The following is a 26,686-nucleotide window of genomic DNA, read 5'->3' as shown; positions in this document are numbered from 1 at the left end:
TCTGACCTGTGGGTTTCCCAGGTGCCAGGAACTTTGGTCAGGCTCCATCTGCCTGGCCTGAGGGAAGACCTGGCTGGTTTCAGTGGCTCAAGAGAGCCTGACCACGTCTCCCCCCACGGTGTCCCAGCACCACCTGTTTGGTGGGGGAGGTGGTGGCATCATGCTGGGCCTGACAGGGTCCAACGCCGTCCTTGGCTTCAGCGTCCCCCCAGGGGAGGGTCTTGGCCCCCCCACCTGCCAGCACCAGGCCCCACCTCTGCAGCGATCACCAGAACCCTCCCCTCACCCCCACCTGCTCACCTCCCACCTGAGAGGGGCCTCTAGCTGGGTCCCCTGTCCCCCACCAGCCCCTCTGGCCAGGTCACTAGGTACCACTCTCAGATGTTCTCTTGGCCTTGGCAGCACCTACACCCCTCCCCACCTTCTGCTCCCACACCCCTGGCCAGGCCTCGCCACAGGCAAGGACACAGCAGCTCAGCAGGCAAAGCCCTGGGCCGGGTGGGACTCAGGTTTGAATGGGAAGAGCAGTGAGGGGCCACAGTGACACCAAGAAGGGAAGGACCGGGGCCCTCTGAGGCCCCAGAATTCCCAAGAACAGGGTCTATCCCCCACGGGCACTGCCCCCTCACTCTGCCAGGTGCCGCCTGCTGCCTGAAGAGGGCCAGATGTGGTCGACCCGCATTCCCCTGGGCGCCCGCTGTACCCTCTCCTGGGTCTGGCCTCCATCCCTTCAGCTCTGGTCTAACCAGAAACTGCCGTCCACCTCAAGTGTCCTCTGGACTTGCAACAGCCTCCTGAGGGCAAATGACCACCCACCCTTTCACCCCCCCAAGCCTCCGTGATGCCAGCTTCTGCACCCCCTGGGGATGGATGGCAGCTTCCTCTCCAGCTGTGCCGGCCCCTAGACCAGCCCTGAGGCCTGGGGGGAATCAAGCAAGGCCCCAGTGAAGCCTCCTGCTCGATCTGCCCCCAGAGCAAAGCCACTCCCAGGGACGTGCAGGCTGAGCTGGGTGGACCCAGGCACCAGGAAAGGCTCATGAGAAAGATGCCAGCCTCCCACTAGGTGGGCCTGGATAGGGGCAGATGGGACCCTCTGGGTAGGCTGAGAACAGGCAGCTGGGACGTGGGTAAGGCAGGCACAGGAGCATGGCGTTAGTTCTCTTTATATAGACTCTGGTTCTAGAAACTCGCCTGCAGCCGCTGGCTGGACTATTTACAGGCCCATTGCGGGCTGTACCTTGGCCACCTCCCGGCACGGTGCTCAGCTGTGATGCCAAAATAAGTTAGGGCCGGCCGGGCGGGGCGGGGCAGGGACGGGGGCTGTACACACAAGTGCTGGGGGCTTGGGGCCTCAATACTGTCGAGGGCCGGGGCTGTAAACATGGCCGGGGCGGCCCTGCCCACCCCTAGTGGTCGGTAACGACTGGAAGCAGAGCAGCCGGGCAGGGCCGGGAGGCTCAGGCATCCGACAGGCAGCTCTGGATCCGGTCCACCCACTGCTGGGCCGAGGGCACGTCCTGGGCACAGAAGTTGTAAACGCGACGCGTTGTCTTCACCTGGGGAAGGGCAGGTTACTGACTCCGCAGCCCCCACACCCCAGAGCCCCTCCCTCCCCTCTCCCAAGCCCCGGCCAAGGCTCACGTCAAAGAAGGCCTTCTCGTCCACAGTCTTAGGGGCACCCATGGTGGGCGTGCCAGGTGCCACAGCCTCCACCTCCGCCAGGTCGATGACACCCTTGCACTCTGTGTCCACACGGTGGTCATAGTAACGCAGCTGGAGGAGGCCACAGAGTCAGCGCAGCCCCTTCCCCCGAGTCCCCCCGACCACCTGATCACTCACCTGGTGCTTGGTCTTGTCCAACACGAACCAGCGGGCCTTCCAAGGCTTCATGAAGGCCCCCTTCTTGTACAGAGTGCCCTCGTAGGACCTGCATTTGCAGCAGAACCAGGGCCAGGTTGGCTGTCATGGCCCAGCCAAGCCCAGGCCCCAGCAGTTGTCCCCACCTGCTGTCCCAGCCCAGGAGGTAAGACCAGGCTCCCTGTCCCCAGAACTGACCTAAGCCCAGAGCGCTGGCCAGGGGGCCACAAAGCAGCCTCGGGGCTGCACGCCCAGGAAGACGGCCCAGAAAGGAGACAGTGAAGGATGCCTCACCCCCTCGACTCCAAGGAGCATCCCCACAGCAGAGCCTCAGGGTCTTGGGAAAGCAGCCCCCCCACACAGGGCAGTCGCCCTGACGACGAGAGGGATGCCGGGCAGGTAGATCTGTAGAAGCAGCCGTGGCAGCAGCTGCCCGGGATGGATCCTGTCAGGCTCCAGACTCACGGGGGCCCCACTACCTCCCTCTTTCTGCTTCTCCCTCAGCCGTCGCAGGCTGTGGTCGGCTGCGGTCACCAGTTCCACACCCCAAACCCCTCCCGATGGTAGCGTATACTTAGGCCATCACTGTGGCCTTCCCAACAAATCCTTCTAACCTAAGAAATGACAGGCTCCTCAAAAGCACCTGCATCTCCCACCAGAGGACTGCCTGGGACCCCAGAACACCAGCTCAGAGGTTTCCGTGCAGCAGTGGGAGGGCCCCTCATACCTGTTCTCACTCTCAGCTGTCTGGAACTGGCTGTACAGGGTGCTGGTGCTGCGGCGGGCAGCCTGGCGGGAGCCGGATGCGGTTGAGCCACTACTCTGGTCGCTGTCCAGGCTGAGGCTCAGGGTGGAGCCCACAGGCCCCTCCTGCAGGTACACACCCAGCGAGCGGCGGTGGTGGGGTGCGGTGGACACCAGGAGGGAGCTAGGGGTGCCCTGGAAACAGGAGGTTGGGACTTGGGTCAGGGCTGGGCAGACGCCACTTTCTCCCAGCAACAGGCCCACCGTGGCCGCTCACACTGGCCCTCACTCACACGTCCATCTGGCCGGCCTTCGAGGCGCTGTGCAGCCTTCACCCGGTCCCAGGTGTCCTTCCAGCGCTCAGCGGGTCGGCCCAACTCTGTCTCCAGCCTCTGCAGCTCCTGGCGGGGAGAGTTAGTGAAAAGTTTGTTCAAAAGGAAATATCCAGACTACAGCATGAAAAGACAAAAGGATGGAAAATACAGGAAAGAGATACAATGGAAAGGCCTAACACGTGTGTAACTGGATCACAGGGGGAGATGGCAAAGGGAGGGAAGAAATATGCAAAGTGAATATTTGGGGACAACAGTTGAAAAATTTCCCAAACTAACCAGAGGCATCAAACAACATAATCAAGAAGCACCACAAACCCCAACAGGGTAAGTTAAAAACACACACCCCCCGGCCAGGTGCGGTGGCTCCCGCCTGTAATCCCAGCACTTTGGAAGGCTGAGGCGGGTGGATCATCTGAGGTCAGGAGTTCGAGACCAGCCTGGCAAACATGGCCAAACCCCGTCTCTACTAAAAATACAAAAATTAGCCGGGCGTGGTGGTGGGCACCTGTAATCCCAGCTACTCGGGAGGCTGCAGTGAGCCAAGAGTGCGCCATTGCACTCCAGCCTGGTCGACAAAGCGAGACTCTGCCTCAAAAAAAAAAAAAAAAAGCTATGAGCCGAGTCCAAACTCTAGAGGTTAAGCAATGCTGAAAGACGCTGGACTTCCAAAAAGCCAGTGTGGCAAGACCTCACCGGAGACACAGAGACACAAAACCCCAACTGAAGCCCTGGAGAGGCCACACACCTTAGGCTGCTCTATCCCTGCAGCTTCTCTAGAGGTGCTGGAGAGCTGCCCAAACAAAGCTTAGAAACAAGCCTCAAACAGATCAAGCTGACCCACAAACTCATTACCTACCGGCAAGAATAAAACCCAAGACTCCTTAAAGAAAGACAACACAGGCAGGGCACAGTGGCTCATGCCTGTAATCCCAACAGTTTGGGAGGCTGAGGAGGGAGAATCACTTGACCCAAGGAGTGTGAGAACAGCCTGGGCAACATCAGGGCAAGACCCCATATTTGTATATATTTTTAAGTTATAAATATGTTTCAAGATTTAAAAGAAAAGATGGACATAACGGTTTATCAGATGGGGAATCTCTATAATAAAGAGGGTTAAATTCATTAGATGGGGCCAGGTGCAGGGGCTCACACCTGTAATCCCAGCACTTTGGGAGGCCAAGGTGACAGGACTGCTTGAGCCCAGGAGTTTATGAGACCTGTCTGGGTAACATAGGGAGACCCTGTCTCTACAAAAAACAAAAAAAAAAGCCGGCATGTGGCACAGGCCTGTAGTCTTGGCAACTCGAGAGGCTGAATGAACATGAGGATTGCTTGAGCCCGGGAGGTCCAGGCTGCAGTGAGCCATGACTGTGCCACTGCACTCCAGTCTGGGCAACAGAGCAAAACCCTGTCTCAAGAAATAAAAATAAAAAAAATTCATTTGATGGGCTTGAGTATATTAAAAACAGAGAGAAGAGTAGTGAACTTGAAGACAGGACCACAGAAATCATCCAAAATGAATTGCAAAGATAAAAACTGAGAAAAAAAAAGCAGGGCCTCAGCAACATACAGGACAAGAAAGTCCCGGAAGGAAAGGGAGAGATTATGCAGGAAAAGTAATTTATAGAAGCAGTGGCTTAAAATGTATTAAATTTGACAAAAATGATCATCCCACAGACCCCAAGCAGGATGAAAGCAAAAACCATGATGGTCAAATTGCTGAAGCCAAAAATGAACGCAAAATCTTAAGACAGAGGATGAAAGGCGCCGTTATACACGGTTTATAAGGATAAGAGTGAACACCAACTTCTAAGCAGAAACAATACAGGCCAGAAAACAAAGTAATTTTTTTTTTTTGGAGGCAGAGTCTCACTGTTGTCGCCCAGGCTGGAGTGCACTAGCGCGCTCTTGGCTCGATGCAGCCTCCACCTCCCAGGTTGAAGCGATTCTCCTGCCTTAGCCTCCTGAGTAGCTGGGATTCCAGGCGCCACCATGCCCGGCTAATTTTTATATTTAGTAGAGATGGGGTTTCACCATATTGGCCAGATTGGTCTCGAACTCCTGACCTCAGGTGATCCAACCTGCCTCAGCCTCCCAAAGTGCTGGAATTACAGGCGTGAGCCACCGTGCCCGGCGCAGTAATGATATCTTTTACAGTGACATCAGTTTAACTGCTGAATGTTAAAAAAAAAAAAAAAAAAAATAGAAGCTGTCAACCTAGAATTGTATATCCAGAGAAAATGCCCTTTGCATAATAAAGGCACAAAGATGTATTCAGATCAACAAAAGCTGAGAGAATTTGTGACTGGCAGATCTGTATTACCAGAAATATTAAAAATTCTTCAGGCTGAAGAGAAATAATAACCAGACCAGATTATACTGACAGAATGAAGAATGTTAAAAACGGCAAAAATAGAAGACGTTTTCCTTCTTTCTTAATTTCCTTAAAACAAAGTTGACTGTTTAAAACAAAAACAGGCCGGGCGCGGTGGCTCAAGCCTGTAATCCCAGCACTTTGGGAGGCCGAGACGGGCGGATCACGAGGTCAGGAGATCGAGACCATCCTGGCTAACAGGGTGAAACCCCGTCTCTACTAAAAATACAAGAAAATTAGCCAGGCGAGGTGGTGGGCGCCTATAGTCCCAGCTACTCGGGAGGCTGAGGCAGGAGAATGGCGTGAACCCGGGGGGGCGGAGCTTGCAGTGAGCCGAGATCGCGCCACTGCACTCCAGCCTGGGGCACAGAGCAAGACTCCGTCTCAAAAAAAAAAAAAAAAAAAAAAAAGACAATGAGCTTCGCTTGAGAGAAAAAGGGACCGCTGTCTGTGTGTGGATCACCTCCGTCGCAAACCATGACTCCCGTGCTCCCCCAAACCCGGTGCCCCATGCTAAGTCACTGAAATAAATGACTCATTTCAGCCTCACCACTTCCCTGTAAGGCAGGAATCAGCATTTCCACTTTCTGCACGAGGAAACAGAAGCTCTAAGATGCTCAGATAACCTCTAAGGCCACGCAGCCAACAGTGGGGAGCTGAGTACAGGTCCCCCCATGGCCTAGCTCTGAAGTCCTACACACCAACCTAGCCGCCACCCCTCAGTCTCCTTTCTCCCTCCCAGGCGTCTCTGCCTTGTTCAGTCCAGGCCCACCAGGGATGGCACAGTGAGGGGTAAGAGAGGCCTAAATGTCAACCCCAAGCTTTCAGGGCAAGAACCCAGAGCTGGTCACTTCAGGGTAGGTGGGGCAGGCAGAGGGAGTAAAACACCGTCATCTCTAAGGGCTGACTCCTCAAGAGTTGCCTGAGCTGCTCAAAGCCAGGTCAGGGAAAACACGCGGGCCCAGAGTGGAGGCTGTGTACTGAGACCTGGGGGTCTCAGGTCACTGGAAGCATCCACTGAGTGGGGCGGGGCCCTGGGGAGCCACAGCCACCCCCAGGGGTAACCGGACTCACGTGCGTGTACAAGTGCACACACAAGCACAACCCTGGGGTCTGAGCAAGAGGAGGGGGTGCCAGGCCAGACCCTGCTCCGGGACCACACGCACCTCCAGCAGGCGTGAGATGGCGTCAGGCTGGGCCCGTGGGCAGCTGTCGTAGCAGGGCCACACCACACGGCGCCGGCTCTGGGGAGCGCCTCCGTCAGACCGTTCTTCCTCTGGGGGCTCGGGGGGCCCCTGGGCCAGTTCCCAATCATAGGGAGGGCCCTCGGCCAACGTCTCCTCAGTGTAGAAGTCCCACACCTTCAGGTTGGACACGTTGCTGTAGGGCCGCAGGACCTGGGGGTGGGCCTGCAGTTGAGGACCTGGGTCAGGCAGGAGCTGCCTACCCGACCCAGGCCCCAGCTTACCTCCGTGTCCTCGGGTGCATACATGTAATTGTAGAACACAGGCGTCCTCTTGCTCAGTCGGTCCACGTACTCCCACACAGACCTGCATGGCAGCTGGCCCCTGCGTTCCCCTTTCTCCTCGTACAGCAGCCCTGCACAGGGCCAGCAGTGAGTCTGGGCCCCTCCTGACCCGTGGCTGTCCCAGCCCCGACTCCCCACATACCCAGCTCAATGCGCTCATAGTCAGAGTCGAGCAGGAAGGTCCGGAAACGGCGGGACACGTGGTGGTAGCCGAGGAACTTGAGGTAGAACTGGCTGAACTCAAACTCCATGGGGAACTGCAGGTGGACCTGCACGCCATGTGGGTCAGGGGCCAGGGCTCAGCAGTCAGGGTGCACAGCCCCGGCCCACCCACACAGCAGCCTGCCCACCTGATGTACGCAGTCCAGGAACTGCAGGAAGACGGGTGTGAAGCCGCTGCTCTGCCCAGCCAGGGTGTGGGCCCCACGGTGGCTGAAGCGGTGACCGAAGGACAGCCACTCCTTCTCCAGCAGCAGGCGGAAGCCCTCCAGCGTGCGGTAGAAGGGGTCTGAGAGCAGCTGCACCAAAGATACCACCTGCCAGCACCGCCGGAGGATCAGCGAGGAGCCCGGGAGCCTGGCCCACCCCAGCCCCATGCGCCACACACCTGGGTGGTGATGTCCCAGCCGTCCTCCAGGCCCACCAGCACAGAGGAGCCTGAATCCAGGAGCTCCACCACCAGCACAGACACCTGCAGCAGCTTGTGGATCTGCAGGGACAGGCGGCCTCAGCACCTCTGGGACCCCCCGCCCTCCCGCCTCACCACTCATCAGGCTAGAGACCTGCACGTCCACAGCCCTCTGAGCCCTGTATGTGGGCACAGTACTGGACCGACACAGCTTGCTCTGGGGACGCCAACCACCGCCACCTCCAGCCTGCTGGCCACAGCCCACCCCCTTCCAAGCTCTCTAGGACTGAGGGACGTCCCTGTCCCTCAAGATGCCCGGTGGCCTCATCTTCAGTGTTCACCGAGCCAGCGTCCTGTCAGTACCCACCCCCACAAGAATGCAGCAGAGGCTCAGAACCATCAACCGCATCCCCCGTGTGGTCATCGGCCCACCTGGGCCCAGCAAGCTGCTCCGACACACCCATGCCCAGGCCCTGGCCACTCTCACTGCCAGCTGCCTTCCAGCCCCAGAGCCGGAGTGGGAAGTGGCCGTCACCTCCTCCTTCCAGCGCTCCACACTCTCAGACAAGCAAACCTAGACCCATCCACTTGGCTCTAGCCAAGGGGTAGGCCCAGCACCAAGGTGGGCAGAGGGACAGGGGCAGTGCGGAGACCTGGATCAGCCACTCCGAGTCCTCCAGTGAGCGCAGGAAGGAGGCTGGGCTGGGCTCAGCAGCAGGGCAGCCTGGGACACACGCCTTTAGCAGCTTCTTGAAGCTGGCCTTCACCTGCCGTGCCTCAAATACCTCAATGGGCACCAGCTCCCACTGCTGCAGGGGGTCTGGCCGCACACCCTGAAAAGAACCCGGCCGAGCACCGTGAGACACGTGAGGCCCCAAGCCCCCTGCCCAGCCCCACCCCCACCCCCCAGCCCAATCACCTTAAGCTGGGCTTTGTCCCCGAGGATGTAGAGGGCTGCTCGCTGCGGTCGCAGGAAGCCCGGGTCGGGAGGGCCCCCGTTGGCCTGGGGTGGGGCCAGCGTGTCTCTGCCAGCCAGCCGGGAGCCCACATCAGTGCCAAGGCCACCACTGCGCCCACTGGTCCGGACACTGCCCCACTTACCTGTGGAGAAGACGCCAGGTAAGCACCCGAGGGGGCCCAGGGCACCACTTACCTGGGGCTGGGGCTGGCTGGGCCTGGCCTCCAGGGAGGGGGTTGAGCTCCCAGGGCAGGGGTGCTTGGCAGGACCCCGGCAGGGCCGTGCGAGAGGAGGGCTGGAACACACAGATGCTGAGACGTGGGGTGGCAGCCAGTGTTAGTTTCTACGGCAGGACTCGCGGGTCAGGTAGGTAAGGACTGGGGCTCGGGAGACAGGTCGTTAGTGTCAGGCGTGGAGGGAGACGTTAGTGCCCGCAATAACTCAGTGCACACTAGAGGCCACCAGCACCAAGTAAGGGCTGGCCCGTGCAGGCTCGGTACGGTACCTCGGGGTGCGGTCCGTCTGGAGGCCGAGGCCGCCATGGGGTTGGACAGCGTGGTGACCCTGGCTCTGGGGCTGGGAACTGGGGGCACAGCAGAGAGAAGGCTCAGGCCTAGCCCCAGGCCTGGGCGTGCCCAGCTTGGGGGGTGCCTACAGGCCGGAGGGTCCCACCAAGCCCCCAGGGAGCCCGGAGGTAGCAGCCGTCAGCCCCAAGTCCCTGGTCTCAGGAGAGTGGGAAGAGCCATCCTGGTGCGGGCCTCTCTGCCAGGGCAGGGCAGTCCGCAGAGCACTCTGTGGCAGCAGAAGGGCTGTGTGGTGGGGATCCCGGGCTCTCCCCCGAACACCTCCTCTCTTCCCACTTAAATCAGCTCAGGGCAAGTCTGTCTCTGAGTCCCTCCTCCACACCCTGGCCCTTTGTCCTCCACTCAGGGGACCAGGGCTTGTGATGGGCACAGCTCAGAACTCGCAACAGACGGGCATGCAGAGGCCTCTGTTCAGGGCATAGCAACAGGAGGTGCCCAAGAGGTGTGGCCTGGAGAATAGGCGAGCGACCTGGAGGCTTCCCAAAGAGGGGAGAGGGTGGGCTCAGAGCCTGAGCCCGGTCCAAAAGGATGGAGAGCAGCTCAGTCCAGAACACAGGCAGATCTGAGTCCTAGGCTGAGGCTTACAGTCTGGATGATGTGGCCTGAAGGCCCAGGGGAGGCCACAAGAGGAAGTGGCAGCCCAAAGGGCTGGGAGATGCCTGGGGTCCACAGTGGGTCTCTGGGCGCCTGACCCTGCCTTAGGCTCACCAGCTTCTGTAGAGCCCGAGGGTGGGACGGAGAGAGGACACGTCTCCTCGCCCACCAAGTCAGCAGGGGCCCAGCACATGCCAGCCCAGCACGCCCTGCACCCTCCGACGGTGGCCGCACCGCAGGCCCCCGGCTCACAGTGAGGACGCAGCACCAGCCCGCTTGGGATGCCAACCAGGGCCCAGTGGGTCCTTACAAAGAGGTCAGAACTGGGACTAGAAGCCACAACTACAGCTGAGGGAAGCTGAGCCCGAGTGTTGCTGGGCACTGAGAGGGACACTGGGAGGCAGCAGCCACGGGCACTGGGGATGGTCGGAGACGCAAAAGGGACTCCACGGGAGGCACACACATGGTGATGGAGGGGCGGGGCGGCGTGGGGGGGCAGGGGCGGGACGGGCCCACCCACAAGCGCCACTCAGGGTTTCTGGCAGGGGTGGGAAGGCAGGAAGACAGGGTGAGTGTAAAACAGAACCACGTAACGTGGTATCTGGAAAAACAAAACCACTTCTGAACTAGAGAACAGGTGCTCCAGACAGTGAGTGCGGGGCATACCTGCCACCCCGTCCAGGGGCCAGTCTACCTCAGTGTGTGTACGGCGCCTGTAAAGTGTGCGAGGCGGTGGGGACAGAGACAGCAAGGCCAGCTCGGGCAAGGCCCAAGGAACCAGGACACACGAGGACAGAGGCCAAGCAGCAGGCAGAGCCAGGCCAGAGGCTCCAAAGACAGTCTGGATAGGGGGATGCGGGGAGGGCGGAGGCTGGGGGAGGAGGAGAAACAGTGACACTGGGAGGGAACAGGACAGAGGAGCATCTGGGATGTTTCCAGGCTGTGGGAAATGATAAGACAGAGCCACGTAGAGGCAGCACCCAGAGGCCCCTGCAGGAAGCTGCAGCAGACACAGAGGTGGACAGCGGGGCAGTCAGAGCAGGCAGGATGTCAGGGAGGGCAGGACGTCAGGGCGGACAGAGGTCAGGGCATACACCTGGTCTGGGCAGGCTTCCCGCCCCTGCCCCACGGCACCCCGAGGGCATGCTCCTCATCCCATACCCAAACATCCACGATCAACGCCGTTTCTGCCCCTCCGTGGCCTGCCTGCCAAACCATAAATGCCACCACAGCCCCCCAAAGTGTCCCCGGCCCCACCGTCTGCCCACAAGCACCCTCACCGTGACTGCCCATGTGGGCTGAGGAGAAGCCGCTAAGCGTGTTGCGTCCCGACGCGTCGGCGTAGCGGGGCATGGAGCTGACCACGGCCTGCAGGTACTTCTCCTGCTCCAGGCTACTCGAGTCCGCCTGGGACTGGCCTAGGGTAGGACGTGGAGCTGAGGCAGGGGAGGGTGGGATAGGGCAGAGCAGGCACAGGGCAGGACGCAGGAGGTACCTGGAGAAGGTGCGTTCTGGGCCTTGAAGAGGCCGACGACACCTTTGCCATGCAGGCCGCCAGAGCGCAGCAGTACGGCCTTAGACCGCCCGCTGCGCCAGCAGACCACGGGGAAGCGGTTCTGGCGGTAGCAGCGGGACACGCGCTGCAGGGCGTTGTCCTGGACACTCTGGGGTACGATCAGCAGCCCTGGGTAGCTGTGGGGCGGCAGAGGCGTGAAGGCGGCTGGCCCCACCCACTCTGGGCTCATGCCCCAAGCAGGGCAAGAGGAGCCAGCCCGTGGCTCCCAACAGGAGGCACTTCCAGCTCAGCCACGGGGCCCTCCAGCCCACGCCCCCAGCCCTGTGGCCCGTCCCTCCGCCCTCTCCCCCTCCACATTCCTTACGTGACCAGGAGCCGTGGCCCAGGCCCACAGGAGGCAGGAAAGACACTCAGTCACCTGCCAACCACCCCGGCCAGCCCCGGCCGGCCCTCACCTGCGGCAGATGGCGTACATGCGGTTGACCGGAGAGATGCGGAAGGGCTCAGACTTGGCCCGGCTCAGGCTGCTGCTCAGGGTGCCCAGGCCGAGGCGCTGGTAGTCGCGGCAGCAAGCCCTTTCCACCAGGCTGCTCATGGTCATGCGGTCGGAGGGCTTCAGGGCTGAGGACGGGGTCAGCGTGCTGGGCTCCAGCTCCTCCGACACTGTGCAGGCCAGGCACACGGGGTCATCACCCAGAGGCCACTCCACCTGTCCTGATCCTCCCTGCCGAGTGTCAGCATCCAGAGACCACCCAGGACTCCCCCCACCCTTCCACCTGAGATCTCGTCCTCCTGGTCCTCGGGGGGCGGCTGGCCCCGGTGCTCCCAGCTGGGGGGGTTGTACTTCTTACGAGTGACATGCTGCCGCCCGATGGTCTTCTTGGCGTTCTTGACCAGGTTCCGGGACAGGGTTCTGGGGCACACAGAGTCACCAAGGTGAGAGGAAGAGGGACAAAGACGGGCACAGGGGCCCAGGAGGGTTGAGGCAGAAACTCATGGCTGAGGCCCAGCTGCCCCGGCCTGGGACCCAGATCCATACCTGAGGGAAGGACCCTTGTCCTTGGTGACTCGCGGGGGCCGGCCGGGTGTGTGGGCAGAGCCCAGGGTGAACGCGAAGGTGGCCCTGACGTCCGGCGGGTACCGCAGCTTATGCAGCTGCTTGCGGAAAAGCTCGGCACTGTCAGACCCCACCTCCTCATCAAAGGCCATTTTCAGCAGCTGCGTCAGAAAAAGCAACCCTTAGGAGTCTGGGTGGCCCCCAGCCCCTCCCCCAACTCTGACGCTGCCAGGTGCCAGGCTCCCCTTCCCCCCGCAGCCATGACACAGAGAGAAGCAAGGCACAGGCAAAGGCCTGTGCCCGTGTCACAAAAAGGCAAGCATTTGTGTAAACTTGAAATCTCAGTGGCTGTGAGGTAAGGCCCGGGCTTGCAAGGCACACCCAAGACATGCACTTGAGGGTCGGCGCCCCAAGGAAAGGACAAGGACCCAAAGACTGCATATCAAACAGTGGATGTCAACTCAAGAGCCACGGTGAGGGCCCCAGACACGCAGGCCTAACAGCAGGGCCACTGGTGGAAACTGGCTTAAAAATGGTTCATACGAGAAAGACCGGTTCGCACGAGAAAGACCAGGGCGGGGACGAGAGCCCCACCCGTGCACCACACCCCACCTGGAATGTGCAGGAGCGCAGCTGCAGCCCGTCCTGCAGGAGCTGGTCCACAGGGGTCTGGACGCTGATGCGCTTCTCCTTGGTCAGCGCAGCCACCGGGAAGGAACGGACCACCACCTGCTCCCCAACTTAGGACAGGCCAGGCAGAGTCAGAAGCAAGGAAGATAAGGCGGGGGGGTCCCAGAATCTCAGGGTACCACAGTTATGGGGGATCCCAAGTGGGTGGGGAAGGAGCAGACAAAGGCCCATTTCCCATGGGGATCCACAACCCCCGAGAAGAGGGTGGGAGAAACAGGGAAAGTCCATTCATCCCAAAGACCTGGCGGGAGGGGGCGACAGGGCCAGAGGGTCTGCAGGCTCACCCAGGGGGTCTGTGGGCATCCCTGTGAAGATGACCCGGTACGTGGTGAGGAAGACGGCGCCCTCAGCTGGGAGCAATGCTGGTCCCCCGGCACTGCCCCCCGCACCCTCCTCACGCCCATCCGGCAGCAGGTAGACGCGCAGGCCGTCCAGCACACACTCCTCACCAGGCAGCAGGCGCGGCCGCAGCAGCTTGGGCTACTCGAAAACAAGAGCAGGAGCTCAGGATGCAGCCCCGACCTTGGGCGCCCGCAGCCCTGCTGACCCCCACAAACCTTCTGGATGGGCGGCAGCCTCCGGCTCTCCCGCTGCACGGCCTCCAGGGTCTCGATGTGCATCTGGACGATGTCTGGGGGAAGGTAGTTCTCACACTCTGCGTCCAGCCCCGCCCATCCAAGGGGGTGTCACCAGCCCAGACCCCCATACCTGGCACCATGACATGCAGCCCCTTGAGGTGGTCGCTGGTGACCCCACTCTCCGTGCAGACCTTGTCCACAAAGCGGTTGATGAAGCGGACCACAGCCCCAGCCACATCGCAGGTCTCTGCATCCTCAAAGCCACTCTCCGTGTCATAGCTCTCAGCCACGCTGCCAGCCATGCTGGGCCAGGGAAGAGACTGTGGGCATGGGCCCCGCCCACTCCACTGGGCCCAACCCCCAGTCCCCGCCTCACCTGTTGGTGACCAGGCTGTTGCTGGCGCTCTCCAGGTCGCCCAGCCCAGCGCGCTCCCGAAGTAGGCGGCTCTTGCTGCTGTCCAGGGGCAGGAGGAGGTAGCTCATGCGGTTGGCATAGTGGATGGCCTGGCTGAACACCGTGCTCTCCTCCTTCTGCACCAGCTCCTGCTGCTTCTCACGGCTCAGGGTTGGCCACAGGCGCCGCTGCTCAGAAGCCACATCCAGGGCAGAGCGCTCGTCCTCCTGGGAAGGTGCCTCCCCAACCTCCTGCCACAGCACCACAGGCATGAGCTGGGGCCGCACTGCTCCCAGCCCCCAGTCCCCAGCCCCAGGACTCCCTGCGCACCTGGGCGGGGGCCAGGTCCTCGGTGGGCTCCAGGTAGAGGGCCCGGATGTGAGTCTGCACATCCCCATAGAACATGGCCTCCCAGAACTGTGGCGTGCTCCACACCACGTGCTCCTGCACACAGCTGTACGCGAACTGCGTCACCCCCGGGCTCAGCTTCTGCGGAAGCCAGGGGAGAAGGTCAGCGGGATGCAGCCAGGAAGGGGCTGGGAAGGAGACCTCAGCCATGCCACCACTCACCCGGCAGAAGGCTGTGACCAGAGGCAGCAGAGCAGCTGCGATGCCATGCTCATCCAGAGAAGTGCAGTCCTGCAGGCAAAGCGAGAGCCTGTGAGGACATCTCCCCTCCCAGGCAGCATTCACCTCCCACCATGCCCCCACCACCCCCGTAGCCACCGCGGACCAGCACCTGACACCGTGGCTCCAGCTCCCCAGGGCTGCCTCAGAGGCTCAACATCAGGAAACCCCAGGCCCCAGCACCTGCCCCCAACAACGGTTCTCTCCACCGTGTTCCCTGCAGACCCAGGACCCCTGCCCACTGGCACAGGAGTCTCTTGCACCCTCTCTACTCTCACCCGCAGACCAGGGTCTCCCCGCCTGTTCCCACTCATGTGCCCCTGGCAGGATGGGAGACCTGGCCTCACCTGCAGGCAGCAGTTCATCATACGGACGACAAAGTCAAACTGCTGGTGGTCCAGGACCGCACGGTTCTGCTGCACATGCAGGTGCAGCTCCTGGGCAAGGCAGCGGCGGGCAGCTCGCCCCTTCAGGGCCCTCAACACAGCTGGGAGCAGCTGCAGGTGGGGAAAGGAGACACGGGCTGAGGGCACAGAAAAGACCCACTGGGGGCCCAGGCAGGGAGGGCAGCAGGAGTCCAGGAGACCCAAATGCCTTTCAGGTGGGATGTCCCAGACTCTGGGCTTTGCTGACCAGTAAAGACTAAAACCTCCGGTGGGCCCAGCAGCTCCACAAGTACAAGTTCACCAGGCCAGACACGAGGACACAGACGCTGCACCTGCGAGCCGGCAGGGAGGTGCGCTCCAGAGGGAGGCCTTGTGGCCCGGGCTCCCCGGCTCACAGGCTCAGAGCTGCCTGTCTGGCCAGGGCTCAGTGACTCGCCTGGCACAGGCCCGGCCACAGAAAGGCTTGGAGTTTGTATTCTATTGCTACATCGTTCATCACAAAACTGGCCGCCCCAAAGGGACACCACACAGCCAATGAAAAACAAGAGACTCCAACTGGCCAAGATGAAAGACCCCAGAGGTGTGAAGTGAGCATCACAGAGAGTAAAACAGCAGGGAGCAAGCTCTGTTTCCATAAAGTACAAGGAGCAGGTCGTGCAGGACCCAATTTAAGGGGAAGGATGCAGAGAAAACATAATAGTGAAACCTTCTGATTTCTAAAAATGGAAGTAAATCTCCCTGGCTGGGCCTCCCACGCAGGCCTGACCCACCACTCACTGCGGTCGAGAGGAGAGCCGGCGCCCACCTGCCCTCAGGCCAGCCCAGCCACCCCCAGCTGTCTGTTAGACAGAGGAGGCCCCGGGGCAGGGTCAGCACCCACGAGGGCGAAGCGTGGCCTAGGTCTCCTCTGAAACCCGCTGCCCTGGCCCGGCTGGAGCCTGCACAGCCCTCACCTTCTTGGCCTCAAGCATTTTCCCCTCAAACACATAGGAGATGCAGTTGCGCACGACCTCCAGACGCCGGGCGCTGTTGACATGCAGCCCGCTGCACCGCTCCAGTATGGCAGCTGCGGGGAGAGAACACGCACACTCGGACCCCTGACCCCATGCCCGTCCTGGGCCACGCCCGGGACCTGCCTCCCCGTCCCTCCTCATTACGCACTCATGGGGGGCCCTGAGGGCACAGTGGTCCTCCTCTCGGCCTTCACAGCTGGGGGTGCACCCTGCATCTTGGCCGCAGCCTGGTCCACGATCCACTGCACGGTGCCCTCATCCAGCCGGGGGAAGGGCCGGGGCACCCGTCGCAGGTGGCTGCTCTCGCCGGGCCTCTGTACCTTGTGCATCGCCACGGCTGGGTACGGGTTCTCCTGTGGGGAGATGGGAAGTGTGGAGCAGGGGCCGAGGGATCAAGGTGGTACGATGCCCTCCCATCCTGCCACCCTCGTACGTTCTTGTAGAGCTGCTCTGCCAGTTCCTGGACGTGACGCAGGACACGCTGGGGGTGGTTCTCATCTGCCCGCATCCGTGCCACCTCGTGGGCCACCAGCTAGCGGGGTGGGCAGGAGGTTAGGTAAGCCATGGTCAGGCAGAGCCAGGGCAGGGGGCTGGGCGGGCAGGGTGGGGGTGCACCTCATCGAACAGGTCTGTGGGGCGGTACGGGACCCCACGCTCTGACACGAAGCCAGCAAAGGCCATGCCCTCCAGCACCTTCATCAGGAAATCATCCTCCACCAGCCCACGCTGGCCCAGGAAGGCTGCCTGGGGGACACAAGCAGGTCGGTCCCTCAGGGGTCTCCACCAGGCACTTACCTCCCACTCCACCCCCAGTCACCAGGTGCCCCACCTTATGGAAGCGGATGACAGGCTCCGGGTGGATGCGCACGACGTGCAGGCACCAGCGATAGCCCTGCAGCAGCTGAGCGAAGAGCCGCAGAAAGACAGCTCGCAGCTCCTTGTCCTGGGAGGAAAGCTGACTGCAGGCGAAAGCCAGCCCTGCCGACCCCCACGCCGGGTCCCTCAGGGGCTCCTCCACCCCCCCCACCCCAAGCTGGGATGGGGCCTCCCCAGGCTGCCTTGCTCCCGTCCTTCTGCCCCTCCCACCATTCTGCACACAGGGCCACCAGCAACTCTGAAACTGTCTGGATGAGGCACTCCTGCTCAGCACCCTCAAGGGCTCCTGTGACCAGAGGCTGAGTTCCAGCCCCTTGCTGGGCCCCTGCCGCCTCACCTGCACCGCTCACGACCACCACACCTAACTGCTGGCAGCTGCTTTGCTCCCAGGCTCCTTCCTGCTTATGCTACAGGAGCCGGGGCCAGCCTGGGGGTGGTGCCTTGTGTGTCAGTGGCAGCAGACCTGAGCGGGGCAGCCTGAGTGCCCCGGGGTCCCCATGCAGGAGCAGCAATGACACCCACCTGCATCTTCAGGGAGGAGGTGGACGTCGTGGGTGGAGGGAAGGCGAGGTCAGCCAACTCCAGTTCCGGGTCCAGGACCTGCCAGCACAGAACGAAGCAGGCAGCTGCACGCTGGCCCCAGCTCTAGGCTCACCGTGCTGCCAGGCGGCCACATCCCAAAGGCTCCCAAGGCTCCCGCTTGCCCGTGGTGTCCCTCACCATGCTCAGCACACTGTGTGTCTGACTCTGCAGCGGCTCTGGCAAGGGTGGAATGTGCACACACTCGGGGATGGCCACCGTTCCTCCATCCAGATCAGCAACGATCACGTCGAGCTGCGGGCCGAGGGAGCCGGCAGTCAGGGACCCGCAGGCTTAGGCCGAGGTGGACACAAAGCACAACCCTTACCAGTTCCTGGGTCTCTGCCTGGAAGGCCGCGTTGACCCCGATGATGAAGGGTGTGGGTGTGCTGAGGACCTCCAGCAGCTGAGCCGGCAGGATGGGCACATAGGTGAAGCTGTGCAGGCCCCAAAGGACGCAGTGAGCCAGGGGATGTGGCTGGGCAAAGGGGCCAGGAGGAGGGGCTGGGAGGGCCGGGCGGGGTCACCTGTATCTGAGAGGAAACAGCAGTGCCAGGAGGCCCCTACAGGCATCGGCGAGCCGCTGGTAGCTCCGGGACAGGAAGAGAACCTTGTGCTCCGTCAGGGCGGCACAGAACAAAGACAGCACGTTGGTGATGCCTAAAAGAAGAGGAGAAGCTTGGAGAGGACCCTGGGCCCCTACCCAGGCAGAGCGAGAACCCACATCCCTGACTACCAGTCCCCGAGGGGAAGCCATGCAGGGGTGGGTCAGACAGGCTCACCCAGCTGGCGGAAAAGCAGGGCCACGCTGCAGCGGCTGACGGGCAGCGAGTCAGCCAGTGGAGTTTGGATGACCTGCCGGTCACCAGCCCCCAAAGAGATCGTCCTCTGCAAAAAAAGAATGATCGGGACTCAGTAGCTTGACCAGATCTAAGTCAGCCCAGAGCACCGTGGCCCCAGGCACACCCTGGTGGACAGACAGACCCGAGGTGGGACTGGCTGGGATGGGCAACATGGCAAGAGGGAAATGCCATGCCCTGCCTCTGTTGTCCCAAGCAGCTGCAGAGAAAACTCAGGACAGGAGTGGCTGCTTTTGACTGGGGGTAGGGATGGGGCCTAGGTGGGCAGAAGAAACAAAGAATCCATACCGCTCCTTCCTCAACAGAGTCCAGCTGCACAGGACAGACGGGCAGAAAGACACGGTTAGACACCCCAACACACCCAGGCACAGGACAGGAAGCAGACAAACAAGCTGACACCAACATCCAGAGACAGGCACACACCATCGAAGGAGCGGACAGAGAGGCTGAAGGACACAGGCCCAAAGCACAGGTGCAAAGGCCAGGTGAGCAGGCCAGGACTGTCGGGGGCAACAGTGGCACAAGGACACAGGAGGGAGCATCCAAGGCCTCCAGCTGTGTGTGGCTCTGGCTGGGCTCCAAATACCTACAAGGGCCCCAGCAGGAGGGCCTGTGGCTGTGCAGACACCAGTTGCCCCCAAAACCCACCTGTGAGCCCCCAGCCAGGGGCACAGTGCACGTCAGCAGGTTCCCAATCACGTTTTCCAGGCACACATTCAGGCCTTCCACGTGGATGGCATAGATGAGGCCGAGGCTGTTCTGCAATGACCAGAGCAGGGAGTGGCGGGACAGCCGATGGAAGCACCCTTGTCCTGCCTCGCCACCCCGGCTGCCCGCCTCACCCTGAACACCTCCGCGTGGTCAAGTCGAGACACCAGTACCAGCGTCTTCGGTGCAAACAGCTGGGCAGACGGGGCAGGCGCTGTGGGAGACAGGTGGGTCTGGCCTCCCTCATCCTCCTCTTCTTCCCTCTCTGTGGCATCCTCCTCACGCGTCGTTTCCTGCTAGGGGTCGGGGGAGATGGGGGCAGGGGGAGATGGCCATGGCCCAAGGATGCAGCTTTGTTCATGCCACACCCAGAGGCCCCAAGCTGACCTGTGAAGGCTCCACTGGCTCCCAGAAGGTCAAGCAGGCGCAGTAGTGGCGCTCGGAGTTGATGTCAGTGAGGACAGCAACAAAGAAGGTTGGTGGATTCCTCTCGGGACACAGCTGCCACCCGCTAGGCTGGCAAAACTGCAGGGAGGGCTCAGCAGTCAGCTCCTCCCCCTACACCTGGGGCAAGAACCAGCCCACCTGCCCCAGCGTCTGCACTGCCAGGCCTGGAGGCTCCAACACACACAGGCAGCTCCTTGCTTGGAGACCCTGGGGACACGTGGCCTCCTGGGCGTCAGTGTCTCCGACTGAAAGGAGTAACAGCCTCTGACCTCCCCACCTGGGGCAAGGACCAGAAGATGGGAACAGTCCCCACCATCATGAGTGAGTGACAACATGACACAGTGATATGAGCACCGAGCAGTCTGCCGACCACACCCCCCAACAGCAGCTCTGCTGTCTGGTCCCTTACTCAGCGGTGAGCCGGGCACTGCAGAGGCCCCTCAGTCAGGGACAAGGGCAGGGCTGTGCCCACCTGCCCTCCCCACTTGCCACCGCCCCCACCTGCCAGCACCGTCTCAGCACGCCCCCCACTTACCAGCTCGATGCCCTGGGGGAATGGGTTGTCTTCCCAGTCCTTCTCCGGGAAGCGCTGCAGAATCTGGCCCTGGCCTTCCCCACTCCCTGAGGACAAGAACAGGTGGTCAGAGCACCCGACCCGCCCCCCATCCACCAGGAGGCTTGAGGATGCCAGTGTGGAAACATTCCCACCCACCAGGCCCTCATCTGGCACCAGATCAGCCTCAGTTCCCTAAAAATAGTTCTGTATGCAGAGTCTGCTGGGCAGCTGCAGACCCCAAGGCTACCTGAGAGTAGAGAAGCCCCTGCCACTACCATCCCCATTCCCGGATCCCATCCCAGAGACCTCCTTCAGCCTGACCAGCCCAGCTTCACACAGCACAGCAGCCCTCCATCGAAGGTCAACAGTTCAGGACTGTTCCACAGCCCCCACAGCATCTGCCACCACAGCCAGGCCCCTACTTAGGCTCTCAGCCCCCCAACAGTGGGCATCCCCCAGAGCTCCCTGTCACCCACCAGCCCTGGGCCCAGCCAGACATGTGGAGGACTCACGTCTGTTGTCTGTGTGGGATTCAAGAAGCCTCAGCCCCACAAGGCTAGGGGACATCCCCTGCGCCCACAGCCCCAGACTCTTCCCTGTCCCAGCTGCCTCAGAGACAGGGCCCCAGTACAGGTCCCAGAAGGTGGAGTTTGGCAGCTGCCTGTTAGAACACCATCCCCACAGCCAGCAGGACCCAGAGGGGCAGCAGCTAGACGGGAAGGATGGAGACTTGGTCCAGGACGACCACTGAAGGATACCCAGACAGCCTCCTGAGCACTGGGATCCAGCAGCTCTCAGAGGAGAGTGGGACGGTGGTCGCATCCAGGCCTGCTCCCTGTCTCCAAATCTCCCTGTACAAAGGCCATAGGATGGGTGCTGAGCACAGCCTAAGCTCCCCTGGGCCAGGAGGAGGCTTTCAGGGCAGGGGAAGCCAAGAGGCCTACATCTCCCCAAGAGCCCCCTCCTCTCCTTCTACTCTGTTCCCCCAACAACCACACCCAGGGCACTCTTCCCAGGCCCAGTCCACACTGCTGGGCTAAAGGTGCCTGCCTGTGGCTCACCCCTAGAGAGCCAAACCAGGAGGCCTGGTGGTCAGGACCACAGCGGGATACTCAGGGTGTGGCTCCCGCTGCAGGACGGCTCCACAGGCCTCCCAGGGCTTGTGGAGGACGGAGCAGGTGCAGCAAGAAAGACGAAAGCCTCCCTGCCTCCTCCACACAACCCACAGGTCCCCAGGGCCTGTGCCCATCCTCCGCTTGGACAGGCCTCAACACCGCCACCCACCTGGTGGAGGCAGCAGAGCCAGACGGGCAAGGGGGGTCCTACTCAACACAGATCGCCTTGTGTACCCCCACCCCGACCCCCAGGAAGCTGCAGCCCCACATCCAGCGTGCCTGGTCCTCCTGGGAACAGATGAGCAACCCTGGCAGCCCAATGGCACACACTCCACAGGTCCCCCACAGGCAGGGAGACCACCCGCCCTCCAGGGTTACAGAGGCAGAGCCAAGGAAGTCGGCAGTGGGCAGGTTGCTGCTAAGTGGGAGATGGTGGGGCGGTGAGGGGCCAATTCTGACTCACAAAACCTCAGCTTCCTGCTCCCCTCCCCCTCCCACCACTGACACCCTGCAGAGGACAGGCGGCAGACTGATGGGGGCCCAGGTGTCTGCGGGTGCCACACCTACCTCCACACCCCCAAGCACAGCTCACTCAGGCACAGGCCCTGAGCTGCGGCTCCTCCCCCACTCCACCCACTCCCCCAAAGGCCTCCTTGTGCTCGGCCCCAAACCACCATCTGGGCCCAGCCCTGGCTGGCACCCAGGACTCACCCAGTTCTTGCCACGAGGCAGCAGGCGGAGGAAGGAAGAGGGGTTTATGAACAGGGACAGCAGTCCCTGCACTGCAGCCTCCCCCAGGCCAGGCAGGAAAGGCAGTCTTCCCCAGGAGGACGGGCAAAGTGGCAGGTCACTGTCTACCTTGACCCTCTCCACCCCATTTGTCTTGTGAAGCACCAACTCTCACTCAGCCTTAAGTCCTCTGCAGGGCTCTACCCTCCAAAGAGCCAGCCCTGAGCTCCACTCTCCTTGGGCTGGCCCAGCAGGCCAAGCAGGCATCTCTCCCTGAGCTCCTCTGTGCCATGACGGCCCCAGACTGGCCCTTCAGGTCTCAGAGCAGCCTTCAGGTCTCAGCCCACAGAGCACCCCCTCCCCTGGGAAGCTCTGCCCCAGCCTGGGGCCTACAGGGATCCTAGGACCGACCTCCCTCCACCACACCCCAGTGACTGCTAGTGCACCTGTTAGCTTGGCTGAGACGGACCACAGACTAATTAAGGCTTGTAGAACACATACAGTCGGCTACACGACCATCCTCCCCACACCCAACGCACTCACACCCCACAAACAAACAGGTTCCTCAATCAGAAGTACAGGGCACCTTCCGGAGCCCCAGGGAATGACAGAACACAGCTGGCCCCTGGAAAAGCCGGCCATGGAGGGCCCTGCAGCCCTGGGCTGTGAGCAGCTCTCCTCCTCCCCATTCTGAGGTCCCAGCCTGCACCTCAGCTCTGTGCTGTCTGGGGCCAGGCCACATCTTGGCCTCCAGGGGGATGGGGGGGTTTGCCATGTCTCTCCGGGGTCCCCACCCACCCCACCTGAGCCCTATTGCCACAGGAGTGACCTCCAGCAGCTGAGCTCCTTGCCCACCAGAGTGCTGCCTTTACCTCAGATCAGAGAGGAAGGAGGGTGTCCTCCCCGCTCCTCCCCTCAGCAACAGGACGAATCCAAACAGTGTGCCATGTGGCACAGGGCACCAAGGTTTTCTTGCCCCTCCACCTTTGAACATGGGGCCGAGGGGGCCACCCAAGGACAACATTAGGGCTCCTGTCCTGAAAGCTCCTCAAAAAGCGCTTCCTCCTGCACCAATGTCCCCACGGCCAGCCCCACACAGACTGCAGGCCTGAAAGGCGGGCGGGCAGGCAGGCGAACACAGACCTCGCGTTCTGTCATCTGCTGGCAGCACCCCATCACCAGTGCCAGGCTCTGACGCCTGGAGGGCTGGCCCAGGCCAGCATGTGCTGTGGGGAGGCAAAGAACGATGGCAGCCTCTCCTGTTCCCCCACCACACTCCCCACCGTGCACGAAGACCAGCCCTGGCCAGCTCTGCTGCTCTGGGGGGAACCCAGCTATAGGAAAAGAGAAGAAAAGAAGGAAGGACAGCACCTTCCTGCGACACCACCCACCGAACCCCAACATGCACATGGCTCCCTCAGCCGCAGCGGCAGGCCACGTGCAGGGCCCCTGCAGCTTCCTCAGCCATCCCCCCAACCTCCCCTGCCCATCAGACCAGAGCAGCTCTGACCCAAGGCCTTGGACCCCTTCCGGCTCCCAGGGTGGAGGCTGGGAGGCAGCTGAGGCCGTCCCAAACAGCCCCGGCCCGCTCCAGAGGGCGGGAAGGAACGTGGGTGGGGACAGTAGATGGGGCTCAAGAATGCAGCCAGCTCATCACAGTCAGGATGAGGCGAGGCCATGGGGTAAAAGGTCTTTTTCTCAGATGCAAGGGGTCCAGCCCCTCCTCCCAGGCAGATGCACACTTGGCTGCTGGAGCTGGAAGGCCGCTGGCCAGGTCAGGGCCAGATCAAATGTGTCTCCTGCTCCCAAAGACACCTCAGCCCTGGCCATGCTGTGATCAGGGCCCTTCTGGGCGAAGAGCCGGGCAGAGGTCTGTCTAGTCCTGATGCTGGCCCCAGGGCACAGAAGGTGATCCCTGACTCACCAGGTGAGGGGCCTGCAGATGGGCCGGCGCCGGCCACCATCACGCTCCGAGGTGAAAGAGTCACGGCCAGCACAGGCATTTACCTTCTCAGGGCCCCTCCCCACCTTTCCTGAGAGGTTTCCAGCTGGTAACCACTAGCAACTGGGATGCTGCCTCAGGCAGGACTCGTGCACCCTCAGCACCCTGGTCCTGCACCCAGCAGCTCCAGACAGGATGTCCAGATCCAGGCAAGACAAGCTATACGCCCTCCTAATCCCCAACCCAAGAGACCCTGCATCCGGCCCTGAAGTCTTACTCAGCCTGACAGAACAGAGGGGATCCTCTACCCACTTAGAAGTGCCTGTTGTATCTGTGCCTAGAGAATCCACACACCTGCTGCTCAGTCACTAAAGATACTAATCATTTCCAGGGCCCTCCTGTGTGCCACTGCTTCACACGTGTGCATTCACTGCATCCTCACAGCAGCCTGGAAGGTTAGCATGACTCACTCCATCTCCAGATGAGGAAACTGAGGCACAGAGAGCCAAACGACTGGCTCCAAGTCACAAGGCTCTCAAGGGGCAAAGCAGAGATAAGTGATCCCCACGCCATGCTCCTCTGCCTCTTCCGCCCCCGACCTGCCCCGGTACCTGGTTCTATCCTCAGTCCATGACCAGCGTCCCAGTCTATAGGCTTGTTCCCCTCAAGGATAAACAAGTCCTTAAAAAGGCGCTGCGAGGCCAGCAAGCAGCTGACCAGCTCAACCCCAGAGTGTAGTGGGCACAGGGCTCCACGGTCCCCCAACCCTACTACAGTGGACCACTTATCACTCCTCCCTGCCACTTAGGGGAAGGGCGAGGGGGGCACTTTGGGCTCCAGCCTTCTACCCTGTCCTGCGCAAAGGACACACACACACAGGTGCCTGCACTACATGTGGCTCCAGCAGTGAGCACACACATGTCACAGCCAGCTTGTCGTGGAGCCCACTCTGCCTCTTCTCTGTGCCCACCTTCAACTCCTCACCCCACGGCCACCAAGCCTCCCACCTGGCCTTTGCCTGCAGTCTCTGCCAACCCAAACCCTCTCCACACTGCCCTTAGGATCATCAGGGTCATCATCAGCTGTTCCTGCAGCCCCTGTTCTGACCCCCAGCCCAAGGCCCCTCACGCCAGGGCAGCCCTCAGCCAGCCTTGCTTCCCTCAGGCACCCTCTGCCCCAGGTGGTACGGCCTCCTCTATGCCCCTCACAGGTGCCTCAGCGCAGACAGCTCCCTCTGTGGGTCAAGGCAACACTGACAGCCAGCCTGCACCCGGGGGATGAGGACTGTGTGGTCCTAGCAAGCAAGAACTCCCTCTCTAAAGAAAAAGACAGATGCTCACGACGGACGGTGCCGTTAGACACACACTTGGATAGGACGGTGCCAGAAGACACGCATTTGGATAGACGGTAACAGGGAAGAGTGTGTGCTGCGTAAGAGGTTACTAGGAGGGGCTGGAGATGAAGAAGACGCTAAAGAGGCTTCAGGAAGTGTGTGGGGGGTCCAGCAAAAGAAACACAAAGAAGAGAGAAGTCCAGGTCCTGGGTGGGGACAGCGACAGCTGGACTGACAAAAAAAACACGGTAACTGGGAAGGTAAGCTCAACCCCACCTCAACATCCAGCCCCTGCCTGACCACAGAGCCATCCCCACTTACTGCCCGTCTGCAGCTAGGATTTGACTGCCTGGGTGCCAGTCCCAGCCCCTCTGAGCCGGCCCAGGCCAGGCAGTCAACTTATCCCGGCCTGACTTCTCTACAGATGGGGGCAACAGCAGGGCAACCCCGGTGGGCTGCTGGGAGGAAGAGGTGAGATCATGCACACAAAGGGCTGTGCGGGGCCTGGCACACCGAGCACGCTCGCCAGCGCTGCTGTCTCCAGGCTGCTGCTGATGTCATCGTCAGGCTCCGTTTTCTCCTACCCCCTGGGCTGAAGGGCTCTCAGACACGGGCGCTGACCCCAGACACAGACCTCCTGGGCATAGGCACCCATTGCCACGCTGATCTCCCACCCAGGGCTTGGCGTGCAGGGCCTGGCCCGTCAGGCGAGTCGCCAGGAATACTCCTCTCTACTCTCGACGCTTCCTCCTGAAATCCTCCCAGTTTCAAATCAAACACCGCTTCTCCATGCACCAACCCCGAACTCCACCCCCTCTTTGCACCCCGCCAAGACCGCCAGGGGCTTCAGGCGCAGCACCAAGGTCAGGGGCGGGCTGGTGAGCCGCGGGTCCGCGCCCCTGGAGCCACTAGAGCCACAACCGCCGGCAGCCGGCCAAGGGGAGAGCCCGTCCCACCCCACAGAGGCCAGGCAGGCCGGGCCCAGGCTTCCCTCCCGGCCACCAGGCCCGCGCGGCCACGCCGCCCCCAGCGGACGCCCATTCTCCCCACGGGCTGTCAGGTCGGCCCCGACCTTCAGCCCCCGCCCGGGCCCCGGGCCCCGGCCCCGGCCCCGTCCTCGGCCCTCAGCCCTCAGCCCTCGGCCCCCCGACCCCGGCCCTCAGCGCCCAGTCCCCGGTCCTCAGCCCTCAGCGCCCGGCCCTCAGTTCTCGGCCCCCCGACCTGGTCCCCAGCCTCCAGCCCTCGGCCCCCGACCCCCGACCGTCAAACCCAGCCCCCGACCCTCAGAGCTTGGCCTCGGCACTCACCGCGCGGGTGCGGCCCGAACGCCACCAGCACGAAGTAGTCCGCGAGCCGCGCCATGGCGAGGGACGCGGGGCGGCCCGAGGGGCGCGGGCGGGCTCCGCGGCTCGGGGACTCGAGGGCGGCGCGCTCATGGCCCGGCCCCGGCGCTGGACCGCGCACCCCGGACACCCCGGGTTCGCTCTGCGGCGGCGGCGGCGGCCCGGACTCCCGCCGCCATCTTCCCAGCCAGCCGGCCCGCCCGGGCGCGCCGTGCGCCTGCGTGCTGTCGTCCCGCCCTAAGTGGGCGGGGCCTTCAACCGCGTATCTCCATTGGTCCAGAAGGTACGAGGGCGGCTCCCCGCCCATCGCTGCCCACTCTGGGGTCCGGGCACCG

At 61.9% G+C, this 26,686-nt stretch overlaps 1 protein-coding gene across 5 annotated transcripts; it reads right to left on the bottom strand.

Annotated features, from left to right (window-relative positions):
* Window positions 1-1,147: 1,147 nt before the first annotated feature.
* Window positions 1,148-26,583, bottom strand: SBF1 (SET binding factor 1). Of its 5 annotated transcripts, none has more exons than XM_025398537.1 (41): window positions 26,316-26,583; window positions 19,869-19,954; window positions 19,274-19,411; window positions 19,021-19,179; window positions 18,827-18,937; window positions 18,101-18,206; window positions 17,846-17,978; window positions 17,647-17,755; window positions 17,460-17,573; window positions 17,262-17,339; window positions 16,693-16,806; window positions 16,479-16,607; window positions 16,297-16,395; window positions 16,012-16,216; window positions 15,804-15,916; window positions 14,812-14,961; window positions 14,408-14,476; window positions 14,168-14,326; window positions 13,820-14,088; window positions 13,574-13,746; window positions 13,423-13,496; window positions 13,150-13,345; window positions 12,788-12,915; window positions 12,158-12,336; window positions 11,895-12,031; window positions 11,574-11,781; window positions 11,098-11,294; window positions 10,883-11,020; window positions 8,930-9,007; window positions 8,386-8,567; window positions 8,120-8,299; window positions 7,446-7,547; window positions 7,189-7,374; window positions 6,981-7,107; window positions 6,779-6,909; window positions 6,477-6,707; window positions 2,895-3,002; window positions 2,585-2,796; window positions 1,840-1,927; window positions 1,642-1,773; window positions 1,148-1,556 (listed from the first exon to the last, which is right to left on the bottom strand). In XM_025398537.1, the coding sequence occupies exons 1-41, from the start codon at window positions 26,368-26,370 to the stop codon at window positions 1,458-1,460; spliced, it is 5,682 nt and encodes a 1,893-aa protein (XP_025254322.1). In that variant the 5' UTR covers window positions 26,371-26,583; the 3' UTR covers window positions 1,148-1,457. The 5 variants fall into 5 exon arrangements, with proteins under 5 accessions (XP_025254322.1, XP_025254320.1, XP_025254318.1 ...); XM_025398535.1 differs by having other exon boundaries at window positions 19,021-19,182; window positions 26,316-26,556; XM_025398533.1 differs by having other exon boundaries at window positions 1,148-1,773; window positions 19,021-19,182; window positions 26,316-26,556.
* Between the last annotated feature and the right edge of the window lie 103 nt (window positions 26,584-26,686).

The sequence above is a fragment of the Theropithecus gelada genome, chromosome 10 (assembly GCF_003255815.1).
Source record: "Theropithecus gelada isolate Dixy chromosome 10, Tgel_1.0, whole genome shotgun sequence".
NCBI lineage: Eukaryota > Metazoa > Chordata > Mammalia > Primates > Cercopithecidae > Theropithecus > Theropithecus gelada.
The sequence above is the reverse complement of the archived record's forward strand: the minus strand, read 5'-3'. Positions and strand labels throughout refer to the sequence as shown.

What these genes read in the sequence shown, in the direction of transcription:
- SBF1 (XM_025398533.1), bottom strand. Translation starts at nt 26,370, where the DNA reads ATGGCGCGGCTCGCGGACTACTTCGTGCTGGTGGCGTTCGGGCCGCAC. An exon ending in CCAGGAGGACGAGATCTCAG is followed by an intron (nt 11,782 to 11,894) that starts GTGGAAGGGTGG and finishes TGGCCTGCACAG; the next exon opens with TGTCGGAGGAGCTGGAGCCC. An exon ending in TCCTGGACTGCGTACATCAG is followed by an intron (nt 7,108 to 7,188) that starts GTGGGCAGGCTG and finishes CATGGCGTGCAG; the next exon opens with GTCCACCTGCAGTTCCCCAT.